Below are 15,492 nucleotides of genomic sequence, written 5' to 3'. Positions count from 1 at the left end.
ATTGCTGGTGACTTATGGGGAAAATGGACACTTTGATGGAAGACTTGGACGATTTTTCATTAGGTATAAACATGCGTTGGGGTGCCCACAGCTATCTTGGACACCTCCGCCGCTATACAAAGTTTTCCCGAGATTACCAGCGTTCTAATGGCTCATCAAAGGCACACCTTCCCAGTCAGCCGCTAGTTGCATCCATGAGGTCGCCCTCCTGTTGTAAGGATGGACTTTTCCCTTTTTCTGACTTCTTTGCCACTTTGAGGTATTGTATGTTGCATCCTCTGGCAGCTATCTGGACGTTGACCACCTCGTCCTTCTCGTCCTTGGAGACGAGCTTATGCGCTTCCCCACGGTCCGAGACATACATCAGTGTTAGGGCCCGGATGGACATCACTGCGTCGCCCTCGCTCAGAGTGACTCGGCCTATGAGAACGTTGTAGGCGGACGAACCGTCGATGACCACGAACTCAGCTAGGACATTCTTAGCCGCGTTCCCTTCGCCGAACATCATCGGCAGTCTGATTGACCCCAGTGGTACCAGGCCGGCCCAGGAGAAGAAGCCAGTACAAAGGATTGGTGCAGGGGCTTAAGTCCTTGGCTTTCAGGCCGAGGCTGAGGAAGCACTCTCTGAACATGATGTTCGTGTAGGCGCCTGTGTCAATCAGGCACCTCTTGACCAAGTGGTTGGATATGTCCAAATTGACTACAAGTGGGTCGCTGTGAGGAGCGATGACTCCCCCGTAGTCCTTCCTTCCAATAGTCATATCGGGGATGTTGGAAGAGGGGATCGCTGTGTTGGGCACAAAGTTGATGGCCTGATATAGCTCGTTCAGGTGCCGTTTGTGCCCATGAGCGGACCCTCCGTTCTCGTTGCCCCCGATGACAACATGGATCACTCCTATCCGTTCAAGACGGATTTCTTATCCGAACTACGGCGTCGGTCTTTTGGCCTTTGGCAACGTACTTGCCGAGGCTCCCCTTCCGGATCGGCTCTTCATTGGCATTCTTCGAGATGCGGCGCTTATCGATAAGGTGACCGGTGTGGCCGTGGTACTCACAAAGATCGGCTCGTGTCACCGTCTCCCTTCCGGCTTGGGGGCCTTTCCCACTTCCGCCCTCGTTCTTGCTCGGGCGAAGACCTCCGCGACCGATACGACCGGTGGGGGTGCGATCTTTGTACCGATCTTTGTAATACGTTCCCGAACTCCCCGCGCCGCCGAGCTTTGTTTCTGGCGGACTTGTCGATCGTGACCTATTATTGTCGCGGCGTCTTTCACCGATCGTGACCGGTTATTGTCACGGCGTCCTTCATCCGGTTGTCCTCCCGGCGCTCTTCCTTTCGAGGGTCCGCCTCGCTAGGGCCTACCCGGGTTTTGTGATAGTCTTCCACTTTTATGGCTTGATCGACCATTTCTGGCGGCGTCCAAGGTCGACCGCCGCTTTTGATGAGCTCGTTTTTAGGTCTCTCCTTGGGAGGCCTTTCATCGCCGCGAAGGTGCCGGTTCATTGCTCACTCACGAATTTGCTTTGAACCTTGGCGTCGAACCTCTTCACATAACTTCGGAGAGACTCGCCTCCCCTCGTCTCGATAGTCGAGGTCCGATGTCTCCACGACCCTCCTCTTGTTGCGGAATACTGGGCTAGGAACGCGTCCTTTAGGTCGGCGTAACAGTATACCGACCCGTCGGGTAGCCCCTTGTACCAACTCTGTGTCATCCCATGCAGTGTCGTTGGGAAGATTCGGCACCAAACCTCATCGGGTTGCTCCCATACTGACATGTGAGACTCGTAAGCCTCGACGTGGTCGGTCGGGTCACCTTCCCCTTTGTATGCTATAGGTGGCAACTTCGACTTAGTCGGCACCGGGTATCTAGGACGTAGGCACCGAGGGGGTCGACCACATGTCGAATGACACGCGGCGATCGGCTCCTCGCATTCCTAGTCCGGCTTCTCTCCTCGTAGCGAGAAGGACTTCTCCTCCGACTCTGGTGAGTCGGGCTTCTTCTCCAACTCTGACGAGTTGGGCTTCTTTCGCTCCTCCGGGGTGTGCCGCGGCGACGCTGTCTTCTCACGAGTGCGAGAAGGACTTAGGTCTACCACGACCACTTTGGGCTCCTCCGGTGTCTTGACAGGGTCAGCTTCTCCTAATGCTCCGTTCAAGTTTCTTGGGGTCACGTTTCGGGCCCTGGCCTCCTGGACGGTTTCCACCGCTCTTGTCGGCGTGACGGTGTGAGCCGCGTACTCCCAATTAGGTCCGGGAGCATCTTCGCTTTCTTTGCGTCAACCACATGCCCCATGATGGTGACTGGTCGGCAGCACGGAGTGTCTCGGTATTATTGGCATCCCGTACTCCGGTTGAATCACTTGACCGGCGGAGGGTTGCACAACTCCAGATTTGTGGACGGTATCATCTTGGTAGAATTCGGTTTCGTCAGTCACGAATGCCTCTTGTTGTTTCGACATCTTCTTGGCTTTTGGGGTGGGTTTTTTTTTTGCTTATGTTTTTTTTTTTGTTTGGGAATGAATGTGACTAGCTTCTAGTGCATTCCCCACAGACGGCGCCAATTGTTCCGGGTGTAATTCCAGAGCAAGTATTGTTACCACCCGTGGCTTGTAGAATGATGTCTTGAGTTGGATCCCTCGTCTCTATCGTTCCTCTCGGCCTCTCCTGCAACAATGAACGAACTGAGGGTTTGGCTTTGTGCCAAGCGTACTCACTCCGACGCTCAAGTCAGTGAACTTAGAGGGATAAGTTGTTATTACTTGGCTAAGGATATATTGTAGAGAGATAAGAAAGATATTACCAGATGAATAGTGATTCTTAGGTTAATTTATGGATCATTTCCTCAATGAAGGTTGAGGAGTATTTATAGACTTTCACCTTTTGTCACGTAGTGGCCAAGTGGCCAAGTGGCTAGCAGGTGGAAAGACCGTTCTACCCTCGGCCGATGGACCCATGGCAGGCCGGCAGAGGGTCTTGGATATGAGTACGCGGATATGTGTCCCGGTGGTGGTTGCCAGTGCCGACCCCCAGTGACAGCCGATGGGTTGCATCGGCTAGACTGTCTAAGTCGTTGACTTTGCTGTGGATATCCTTGACCTTGCTCAATATGTTGACTTGGTCAGCGGTGCAGAATATGCCCCATCAATAACAAAGCTCAACTATATTGAATAAGGACTTTTTGACACTAGCGAGTAACCATACAAACATGTAAAAAAAATTCCAATTAAAATTAAAATTCATACAATTCTTTTTAATTTGTTGTAAACGAAAGCCGAAATAGATATAACCTTAAGATTTCTCGCATTTGAATGCCCTCCGAAAGTGATATAGCTAGAAGTTAGGATCTTTTTTGTTCCCTTGAACTCGACTATGATTCCAGAGGAGCTTCGTTTATGTTCGCCTGAAAATAAAAATAAACAGTTTAGTCATCAGAAAAAAAAAATAATAAATAAAAAAGGAAAAAAAAAATCTCACCTTGTCCACAGGAAAGAGCAACAACATATGGCGAATTTGTGCAAGCCAGCTTCCGGGCAAGATAGGTTGAATAATCATAATTATCATTAACATCATTAAAGTTACGGTAGAATCCAAGCGCTTGACGGCCTACATACAGGGGCGGACCCACCTAGTAGCAAGGGGTGGCGTCCGCTACCCCAAACGTAAAAAAAATGGTTTACAAGACGGATTTTTGCTACCCTAATTATTGTTGAACAGTAGATAAGTAGATATTATTCCATTAAATGTACAATAAACATCTTCTGGTTCAATGGCAAAGGCTTTGATTTTCCACCAATTGCCCTGGGATCGAATCCCTTTACATGCATATATAGAGTAATTTTTTTTTTGCTACCCCATACATTAAATCTTGGGTCCGCCCCTGCCTACATACAAGGTTATAATTCAAAAACCCTAAATTATTTATTAAATAGAAAAGCATATATAAAAACGAAAGTCTAAAACGAAAGAAAATGAAGAGTTACGGAAAAACTCAGGATTAGTGAGAATTGGTGGTGGAAAAGGTCCATTATCGTTCAATTCAAGCAGCTCGATGTAGTCTGGATCATCATCCGGGAGACGGAATACGGTAGCCATGTTAGGTAAATCGCCTTCGCCTCTCATTCTCCCTCTTGTCGTCTCTCTATTGTGATTTGTGAAAGACAATAGGGTAAAGAGTCGATGGGTGGAGTTGTCTATTGTTAGGGAATTTATGAATTGAATTTGTGTCGAAGACAGATTAAGGTAAGGCGAGATGAAGAAACGGATATAGGTCCGTGTGCGGTGTTGTTGCCCTTGGACCTGACTTCATGCATATATGCGTGAATTTATGTGAATTGCTATCTTGGAAGTTAGTGGACATGGATCCCACGTCATTTCCTAATTAGTAGGATGGTTTTTTTTGGTGAGTTTTGGTATTTTGGTTGTATTAGAAAATTAGTTAATTAATTTTTTAATAGTTTTTATTTTTTAATTAGTCTAGGTCTCTTATTTTACAAAGTGCATTTATTGTAAACTGCATTTTTTTATTGAAGGAGAGGCACAAATTTTTTTCCAATATATTCTTTTTTATTGTAAACTGCATTTTTTTATTGCGGATTTTTTTCCTCCCAAAAAATATAAAAATAACTAATTTTAATAATTTTTTTGTTTAAAAATTAGCATTGTATTTTGAAATTTGTTCTGAAATATTTAAATTTGAAATAAATGCACTTTGTAAAATTTGAAATAAATGCACTTTGTAATTAGTAATGAATAATATCTCCTATCATAGGGTATACTATATTTAAATGACTACTAAACACAAGTGGTTTAATGGTAGAGAAGAACAAAAACTTAGGACACTAGGAATCGAACCTAGGACCTTTCAACCGTCAACTAAAGAGCTTACCAATTAAACCACATAAACCTATTACTTATTTCTATTAGTTATAAAAACGTTATCTCTAAAAGTTCATGGTGGGCACGTGTCCACCCGGGCACCTTAGATCCGCCCATGATTTTTGGGTGGGATATACGTAATTTTGGCTTTTAGTAGCGCGTGTATACCGGTCTGCTTTTGTACTATTATCTCCACAATAGTAAAATTTGTTCTCTGGTGAACGTAGTCAGTTATTTTACTGATAAATCACGTATATCTGTGTGTCATCCTTATTTGTTATTTGTTATATTTTTGTTCTTATCACCTTAATCAATTACAGTAACTATTAGGTAACGGGACGCCTCCGTTACAACATCTATTTCATGATTTATAAAAGTTTGGTTGGTCTACCCTACTAGCCTACGAGTTGCGTAAGAGGAAACTCAAAAAGATACTATGAGGTATGAGTTTGAATCAATACATATATATAAAGCAGGAACTTTTCGAGCGATATTAGAGAGTCCAACTTTTTTAGAAATCCTAAAAAGAGTAGATTTCGGAAAAAATTAAATAAATAAAATTATCCTAATAAAAGTAGATTTCTTAGTATTTAAAATAAATTTTAATAAAATTATCCTAATATAAGTAGATCAAATATATTTTAATAAAATTATTCTAATATAAGTATATTAAAATTAGCAAATAGGTAATAGAAATTCATAATAGTTCAAGTTATCGTATTTATTTTCCCTCACTTATGGTCTCATGCATTTTTAGTTTGTATTATAGCATCAAAATTTAAGAAGCTGGCGGATAAGAGATGAATTTATTTTATTAAAGTTTTATGTTAAAATGATGTAGTGTAATCTTACGTAGTTACACGAAGTATGAATTACATTCTTATAAGAATGTGGAGATCATTAGATAGATGAATGAAACCGAGAAAAACTTAAGTAGAATTTGGGGGGTTAAACAACTCAAAACTTTTGTGTAACAATGGAACAACTCATGGTGTTATTCATACGATGAATTGATGATCGGTTCTAGACTCACGCATTATATTAGTAGTATTACCTAATTTCATCTACTACAAAATTCCATATATACCGCCAGCATATATCTAAGTAATCTAACCATTACGAAATAGTAGGTGCTACATACTCAAAATACACTATGTAACTAACTATATGGTATATTAATGTCATACACATTATTCATATACCATGTCTAATATTTCATTGTAAAAATTAACTAAAACCTAAAAAACGAGCTTAAAAGATAACTGAAAATTCAGAACCGACCAGTTAAGCGATTAAATAAAATCTGATTTTTAAACTAACCGAAAGATAGCCTTTTTCGATAATATGGCATAAAAGGACATAGTGAGTACTCCATATTTAATATTATAAATTGAAGTATTAAAAAAACAGCAGCTTATTTCTCACATGTTTCGCTTATTTTGGTAAATAATTTATCCGCCAAATACTTACAACAAAAAAAAAAATTGGTCAGATAAATTTAAGCTTATTGTTTTCGAAATAGAGCCTAAATATGAGATTTTTAATTTCATGATCTTTTGACCTTTATAATATCAAATTAATTTCTTTTTGATATTTTATTTGGCATATGTTTACTTACTTTTAAACCTATTGTTAGGAGTTAATCTCATGTTCCATTTTTTTTTTATAAAATTGATTAATAAAATAAATAGCTATTGGTTCAGAATAAATATTAGCAATGAGACATTGTAACACAAAGTACGTATTTACCATAATCACGAGAAATAGAATAAATAAGCAATTGGTTCAAAATAAATAGCGTTCCATATAAGAAAATTGCTAACTCTACAATAAGAAAAAAATTGATCAAAAGAAAAATCTATCACAATTGCCCAATTATATCTCTTTTATCTTGGATGCAATGAATATAAATAAAGTTTCAGACTCAAACTGAATTTTAAATCATGTCAACCATGGGTGTTAGCTAGACATGGATAAATAAAACATCAAAAATATTTGAAAACTATAGAATAAACGAGAATACAATATTTATATGGAACGAACTATTTTAAGATCTACACAAGTTGATCTAGGGTTTTGAAAATTTTATTTGTGACAACTAAGGGCATGTAATTTTTCTAATTAATATGGGTATGAGAATGCCTACATTCGTTCTGTCTCCTCGCCCGTATGACATCCTTGCTTTTAGGAGTCGTTTTTTCCCCCTATTATTCGAGACTTGATAGAGTATTTTAATCCCGTTAGACTTTGGGAGCAAAATTCATTATCTCTTAGGAATTTCACACTAAATGTACGTCATCCTCTTCGTAATGATCCTATATATTGCTTTTGCAGAGTCGTCAATACATTAGTTTGACCATGATTTTGGACATATTAATGGTCTAAGTTATAAACGACGTTTGACCCTTGAGAAGCAATGGGAAAGATGTTTATTAAGAACTAAGAAGGGAATGAATGGAGTATACATGATGAATTTTTTGACATAACTCATAATGGTATGTTCTACCAAGTGTGGTATGCCGGTTATGTTGGTGAGGAACATCAACTCCGTAAGAGCACTATCTAAAGAGACATTATCTTATTATAAATCGCTTTGGGAAATTCGAAATAGAAAGGAAGATAGTTACGGATTCCAAAGCTGGCAAAAGGTACTGAACCGAGCATAGGAATGACTTCCTCGGATACAAAGATTCTTTTCGTTCTTAAGCGGAGACAATATACATTGAGGCTATGCTACGCTAGACAATAAACAAGAGTCAGGGCCAATCACTTAATCATGTTGGAACTTATATGCTTAAACCAATTTTTAGTAATAACCACCTTTACGTAGAAGCGTCAAGAACAACGTCATCCAATGGATTAAGGTTATCATCGTAATAGAGACCAAATGTATCAAAGCCAGACGAAGAACATTATTTACAAAGAAGTTTTTAGAAATTTATCAAATTATGTGTCGTATTATAAATTTTGCCTGAAGCTTTTAAGGACAAGTACTCTTTAATTGTAAATAGTCAAAGACTATTTCTGTTAAAAACTGATGATGCGTGAGATTATAAGAATAACTCTACAATTCAATTATATATGTGAATGTTATACAACTGCTATAGTCAATACCAAATGCCAACATTTTTGTTGCGTTTTTGTGAGGGAAACTGATGATTAATCACTCCTCATCTAAATGCTCTCAAAAATTTGTTTACTCTCGTTTTCAGCATGGTTTGACTTTTTGTTAAATTTAATAGTTTTTTATTACCAGACCATGGTAACGTAAACCAATGTTTCAGCGTTGCCATAAAATACTAACTTGGTAACTCAACGATTTTAAATGATGTCACAAAACTAATAAAGGGTGTTGCCTGTGCATTCTATGCAATAGAATCACAGACATTTTTTATTGTTGTTTATAGATTAATAATTCTATTAGAATTCAGTTTGGATTTGATGTTGCGAGAAGTTTATAAGGATCAAATACTCTTAATTGTAGATATATAATCAAGGTAAAATTATGTTGAAGAGATCGAACATTTTCTTTGAACACACTATATATAATTATGATAATTGTTGTTTTACGGAACATCATTCAGTTTTACTTAGTTGTTGTAGGTTAATAATTTACAAGACTTATAAAGGTTTGTCTCCGTTATAAGGATTCATTTTGGTGAGTTTCACCATGTTTACAGAGAGAGCGTCTTTTATTGAATTAAAAACCAGTTGTGCTTGCGACAATGAAAAAGAAAAGTATATATTATAACTAAATCACTTGATGTTATAAGTACTATTAAATGTCAAATTTTTAAGGTAAAACACTAATAATTCATCAATCAATTATACCAACCATGAATTTTTTTTCATCAATGATTCAACATAATTCGACTTTTTTGTTAATTTCAAAATATATTTTTACAGATAATCCTAATAGAAGCCCCGTGCATCGCACGGGCTTCCCAACTAGTCAAATAATAAAACAAAAAATCATGAAAAAAACTTATATGGAACATTTTAAATGAAATTTTTTTTACATTTATTTAAACAAATCTTTATTTTCAGGATTTTTCAATATTAAAATAATTATTTTTAATGTTGTATTTTACGTATTTTTGTAATTTTGAAGTTCAACCAAATTTCACCCAAAATTGAAACAAATACAGGGCACAAGAAATTAAATTTCAAACTTATACAACTTTGATATAATTCCGGATTCTAAACATATACCTATGCGTGAACCAAAGGAGCTCAAAAGAAAAGGGGATCAGCAATATTTGCTCGAGAAAAGATAAATAAAAAATTCCCCGGTCGCTTCAGAAGCAGCAACACCGTGGTAATTCAAAAAAAAACCACCGCGTAAACCACCGTGAAACAACAGTAACAATAAATGAAAGGCGATAACGAGAACGGTAAAAAAGGAGGTCTCGGTGGAGTAAAAGCCGTAGAAGTGGACCCTAATTTACCTCGTTGGGTGTGCCAAAACTGCCGTCATCCTCTCTCCATCGTCAGCGTCGTCGATTCTTTCGGTTCGTCTTCGATTCCGCTCTCTTCTTCATCTCATTTCTCGCTCCGTCTCAATTATTTGTTTACCTTTAATTCAAATACAAACGGTCGAGACGGAGGCAGTATTTGAATTCATTTGATTTGATTTTAGTTTCAGTTTTTGGATTTTAATTTAAATATCGGTACTATAGCTACTGTATATCCGCCAATTGCCGATACCTTGAATTTGTTGACGATCAAACCGGATTGACTAAGGTGATTTTAGTTTCAATTTAGCGAATTGCGAAAACGCTGAATTCAATGACGATTAAGGTGATTTTAGTTTCAATTTCGTCAATTTTGATTCAATGGCGGATTCTAGAGCTAATGTTTATCCGCCAATTTGTTTCGATTTTAGTTTAAATTTCGTCAAATTTTAATTCAACTGCGATACTAGAGTCTAGAGCTACAGTTTATCCGGCAATTAGGGTTGATTTTGTGAAAATTAGTCAAATGTGGATACTATAGAGCTATTGTTTATCCGCCTATTGTTAGAAACCTGTAATCTTGCTCGGTATCTACTGTGATTTGTTTTTGAATCTTATTGACGAGCTTATTTATGGCCTGTCCTAATGTAAGACAGTGTTGTTGACAGATGATTTTTTTGTCACCGCACGTTCTAAATTTTTAATAAAGCTGTTTGAATTCTGTTGTTAAGAATTGAGCTGTTTAGTTTGCATGGCAATAGATAGGAGTTTAATTGATCTTCTCTTGGTTTAGTTTATGTGGCACCGAATTTTAAGACAATGAAATAGTTTTTAAGTTAGCATCTCATTAGTTGGTATCACTGGGTGAGCGAGGGGAGCCTAGTAGGGGCTGAGCCCTCCTAATCAATGGCAAATATGAATTTCATAGTTAAGACGTTCTATTTTTGCTGGAGTTACTCTACTGCATTACTAATTCGATCCCTAGAATTTTCAATCTACGGTTTAGAATAGTAATCTGTACTCCTGGCTCCGCCACTGGTTGGAATCACCGACCACATGGATCATGCGAAGTAGCGCAGGAGCATGAACTTGCTTACAAAATTGGTCCTCTGGAGCTCTCTAGTCTTCTTGCTGTTAGTGCCATGCTAAGAACAACACATTGGGATAACTTCCTATAATAAATTGCACATTGTCAAAACGCTCAAAAATTCTGCAACATTGACAGCATACATACAGCTTTATACCGAAGCAAACTGTATTGTACCCTTAGGTTTTTTTAGCGATAATGCACTGTGTTTGAGATTCTTTGTGTCCCTTTTTGCTTCCGACTTCAATTGAATATTTGCAGAAGTTAGTTCACGTATTGTGTATGGTGATGGATAAGCTAGCATAATTTTGATATATGTGCTAAACTGCTAATGAGAATGACTCTATCCGTCTTAAATAGAATAATATCGAGTAGTAATTTCTGACGTCAGTGATCAAACTTATTTAACCTTTTACTGTTGTACATGCTAATTGTTTGGCTAGAACCAGAGATGTACACGCTAATAAATGTAATTAAATATTTGAGTTTTTTTTTTTTTTTTTTTTTTTTTTTTTTGCAATAACTTGCAGGGTTACAGGGCTCATCTCTTCATGGATCAGCCAGTGTGTCAGCTTCCACACATATGGATCATTCCTTTGTTGTGTTGCCGAAACAAAAGTCTCAGTCTCCTGGAGCCCCTCCAAGGCCGCGTAGTGGAGCAGCTCAACCTGAAGTGTCCCCATCAGGAAAGATGATGGAAGAGTCATTTGTGGTTTTGCCTCCAGCTCTTGCTTCTGTGTACCCACCTCAGACAGATGGCAATGGAATGCATGCACAATCGGCCGAGGGAAATCCTAATGGACAGTTAAATCCAAATAGTTCAGGGTTTCACTCAACTATTACTGTTCTAAAACGTGCATTTGAAATTGCAACAGCCCAGACTCAGGTGTTGTGGACTACTACTCATCTCCTCTCCTTTGGTTAATTTTTTTGGGTTAGGAGGAAACCTGTTTTTGTCAGATTTCCTCCTGAGATTGAATTGCCATGTTCCATTATTGTTTTGGTCGACAATAATGAAATGTGTGTTTGTTAATGCATTGGAGCTTATGTGAAGTTGTACTATCTTTAAGTAGTTTCCATATACTACCTTTTTACCTCCTTAAAAAGGAGGAAATATGTTTTTGGTAGGTTTCCAGATTTGAGTTTTTCCGTCCCAAATATTATTATTTTCGTCAACACTCATGAATAAAAATATACTTTAAACCTTGATTTGTTCGTCACCAGGTGGAGCAACCATTGTGCCTTGAGTGCATGAGAATCTTGTCAGACAAGCTTGATAAGGAGGTTGAAGATGTTAATAGGGATATACAAGCTTATGAAGCTTGTCTTCAGCGTTTGGAAGGGGATTCACAGAACGTTCTTTCTGAGGCTGACTTCCTCAAGGAAAAATTAAAGGTTCTGATTTAGCAAGCAGTTTATCTACAATTCTTTCTTATTTTGATTGAAGTTAAACACCGACAAGATTTGAATATAAATAGATGATAACTATAACTTATCGAGATTGAAGTTAAACGCCGACAAGATTCATGCATGTAAATATGTTATTTTCAGCCATAGCAGGTCTAAAACTTGGTGAATAACTTCCAACAGTTAATTCTAATTGTATGAGCAAGCTATACTAGTGTCCATTTCATTCTGAGTATTCTATTTGTTACTAATATCTTTTAGTGCTGGTCAAGATCGAGGATGAAGAAAGAAAGCTTGAAGCTGCAATTGAAGAAACTGAGAAGCAGTACGCGAAAGTAAATACTGAATTGAAAGAATTAGAGATGAAGTCAAGCCGCTTTAAGGAGTTGGAGGAGAGGTAACCTTATGTCCTATATCTTGAGTTGATCTTAGTATTCAGGAAAGTAATTGGAAATTTAGTTATGTGAAGATTAGAAAGCGCTACATATATGGATCCTTTTTAATTTTGTAGTTATGATGTATTTATGTTTCAGGTATTGGCATGAGTTCAACAATTTTCAGTTTCAATTAATATCGCATCAGGTAAACTGCATAGGGCCTGTAATCCTCTTCTATCAATTATATGCAATCTTAATCATGGAGCTTTCATTTGGGACGTGCATGCTTCTCTGGGTTGGTTGGTTTAGTTCTTATTTTTGCTACTTTTTTAACAAGTGTTTAGACATAACTATAAAAATTCGTCTCCATTTGTGATTGTGGTGTCATGACTCTCTAATTTTCTCAGCTTTATCTCTTTAATTAATTATGGCCGCATATAATCATGGTTGCAGGAGGAAAGAGATGCTATACTGGCAAAGATTGAGGTTTCACAGGCGCATCTGGAGTTATTAAAGCAGACTAATGTCTTAGATAACGCCTTTAGTATCGGGTGTGATAAGGTTATCAAAGAGTTTGGAACAATTAATAACTTCAGGCTAGGGCGTCTCCCTAAACTCCAGGTATGTGTTAAGTTACGGTTATCCTACCTTTGGTTCTTATCTTCGTCGCTATCTTTGTTTACCATCCTGACGATTGTTATGGAGGCTTCTGAATTAGTGCTTGCTGAAAGCACACACACCCACTTGAGCATATACCGAATGATTTGTTTTTTGTTTTTACCTGTAAAAGATTGTATTACTTGAGCATATTATTGTGCTATATTTAGAATTTTTTCCTACTTAATTAGTTGATGATCAAGTTTCGCATCCTCAACATGTAGGCTACAGAACGTGAAAAAAAAAATACATGTAGACTACAAGAGAAGTGTAGTTAATATGGCGTAGCTCTTATTTAGGCATGAGTCTCAATCTTAGTTTGAAAAGGCTTGCCTTGAGTACGCCTAAGGCGCGCCTTGGATGAGGCACTATCCAAAATGCCTTGGTACAGTTTTAGTTGTGCCTTTTAGATAAGGCTCACTTAGCGATGCGAGGTTCATTAGCCTTTAAGTATGGCTTTTCTTTTCCCCATTACTTCTAAATTTTACTCCTTTAGATCTTAGTCACCTTGAAAACTCCTCAAAAAGGTATTGTTGCCCAAAATTTTATTTGGGGAATAAAATGAATTTCCAAAAATAAGGCGCCTTGCGTCTAAAAGGCACGCACCTTTGCCTTGCTCCTCATCGCCTTAGCCCCTAAGGGTCTCAATGATTTCTATGGTTAACTATGTACTTAAATTGGCTTCTCCTTTTTATTTTGCAGCTTGATTGGGATGAGGTAAATGCAGCCTGGGGCCTAGCTTGCCTACTTCTCCACACAATGTGTCAATATTTTTCCCCAAAATTCCAGTATCCTTTTGCTATAGTTCTTTCTTTCTTTCTTTCAATTTATTTATTCAAATAGTTGGATAAATTCATCTTCGGTGTGCCAAGAAATGGAAGAGCCGTGTTTAATTATGTAGTTTTGCACTCAATGCTCAAATAATAGTCAGTTGCTCTTTAACCATATTGTTTCAGTTACAGAATAAAGATACTTCCTATGGGAAGTTATCCCCGGATCATGGATACAAGCAACAACACTTACGACCTGTAAGTAGCAAAGAGCCTTTTATTTCACTCCTAGTCCGTGGGTGGTTGTGTGTGTTGCTTTGTTATAAAGCTAGCAGTATACTAAAGGGCCAAAGTTTCAATATAAAGCTATTACAATTTACGTGTGCTTTTTTATCCCATTTATATTGCACCCATTTTGACTCGAGGTCATGTTTAAGATTTAGAGATAATATATTATAACCACTTGTGACTTTTAGAATTTATACTAGAGATACCGCATACCTTTTGCTAATGGTACTTGAATACGTATTTTACCAGATATAGAAAGGGATTAATTATTTCTGGATGGACCAAAAAAGAAATGGAGACAATATAAGTGAGGAAGAGAGTATTAAACATATGTTCGGCTTCGCTGAGGACAAACTTTCAATAATAAGTGGTATGCCAATGAGTCAAAATTTGGCGTTGGCTTGCTTTTGTTAAATAGAAAAATGATGTTTGTTTGCACTGTAGGTTTGGACCTGTAAACTTATTTTGGAGTACTCGCTATGACAAAGCAATGACACTCTTCTTGACATGCTTAAAAGACTTCTGTGAGTTTGCTAGGATGAAGGATCTGGAGAATAACATACCTCCTGACAAGTGTTTCAAGTTGCCATATAGGTAAGCTTCTTCGGAGGCTTAATCGTCCCACCTCTCCGTTTCTCTATTTTTTGTTTGTTACTCTGACTATGTCCTGTATATATTTTTTGTCCGGTGTAACTCAACCAACTTCCTTGTATGCTTTATGTATACTGTGTCAATGATGCTGGTTATGATTTTAGCTGAAGCGATATGTTATCGCTTCACTATGAGTTAATTATCAGTAGAGTTTTTAATTTATTATAACAAATTTAGTTACCAGGAGACATTTGATGTCGGAAATTTCTCTCTCTATATAGGATGCATTTTGTCCCACTATCTAGATATGTGTCTATGACCTTACTAGCCGCAACACAAAATAGCAGGAAAATGACCCAAACTGACATATACCCGAAATCACGAGGTAACAGTGTACCAGAAAAAACTACAATGACCTGGTCCGAACCTGGCTCGTATGACCTGTGGTGGCAGCTCTAACCAATTGAGTCACCTTTAATTCTCTACGCTTTAGCAGGAATAATCGTCATGGCATCCGTTTCCAATTACAATTCTTCATCCTATGTTAATTTTTGCAGCATTGAGAATGACAAACTTTGCAGAGTAGAGGATGGAAAAGTGGAGGTGTTCTCAATAACACAAAGTTTCAATAAACCAGAGACCTGGACAAAAGCTCTCAAGTACACTCTCTGCGACCTAAAATGGGCTCTCTTCTGGTTTATCGGCAACACAAGTTTTCAGCCGCTCTCTACTACGTCCCTAGCTGACCCTCCACCTGCAGGCGCTTCATATGTGAAGCGCAGCATCAAGTCCAAGTCTGATTCCTGAAATTATTGTCTGTATTGTCCGGGCTTGTCTAACTCTAATGATGCTAGTGTGTAAATATTAACACAGTTTTTGTTAATATCGTATCTGTCATTGTAATATTGTATTCATAGTACTCTTGACACTGGGATTGGGGAAGTTATTGTAATTCCCTTTGATACATTCAATGACATTATTTGTA

At 38.0% G+C, this 15,492-nt stretch overlaps 1 protein-coding gene across 1 annotated transcript; it reads left to right on the top strand.

The window, feature by feature from the left end:
* The first annotated feature begins 9,066 nt into the window (after positions 1-9,066).
* LOC141586163 (beclin-1-like protein) lies at positions 9,067-15,417 on the top strand. Its single transcript, XM_074407300.1, has 10 exons — positions 9,067-9,387; positions 10,948-11,303; positions 11,642-11,812; positions 12,097-12,221; positions 12,358-12,406; positions 12,655-12,822; positions 13,561-13,646; positions 13,815-13,886; positions 14,361-14,510; positions 15,065-15,417. Exons 1-10 carry the CDS (start codon positions 9,249-9,251, stop codon positions 15,312-15,314), a joined length of 1,566 nt encoding a protein of 521 aa, XP_074263401.1. The 5' UTR covers positions 9,067-9,248; the 3' UTR covers positions 15,315-15,417.
* The last annotated feature ends 75 nt before the right edge of the window (positions 15,418-15,492 follow it).

The sequence above is a fragment of the Silene latifolia genome, chromosome 6 (genome assembly GCF_048544455.1).
Source record: "Silene latifolia isolate original U9 population chromosome 6, ASM4854445v1, whole genome shotgun sequence".
Lineage (NCBI taxonomy): Eukaryota > Viridiplantae > Streptophyta > Magnoliopsida > Caryophyllales > Caryophyllaceae > Silene > Silene latifolia.
The sequence above is the reverse complement of the archived record's forward strand: the minus strand, read 5'-3'. Positions and strand labels throughout refer to the sequence as shown.

Excerpts from the sequence above, each read along its gene's own strand:
- LOC141586163 (XM_074407300.1), top strand. The coding sequence starts at position 9,249 with ATGAAAGGCGATAACGAGAACGGTAAAAAAGGAGGTCTCGGTGGAGTA. Across the intron at positions 9,388-10,947 it reads CAGCGTCGTCGATTCTTTCG|GGTTACAGGGCTCATCTCTT; the intron begins GTTCGTCTTCGA and ends AATAACTTGCAG. Across the intron at positions 13,887-14,360 it reads AGCAACAACACTTACGACCT|GTTTGGACCTGTAAACTTAT; the intron begins GTAAGTAGCAAA and ends TTTGCACTGTAG.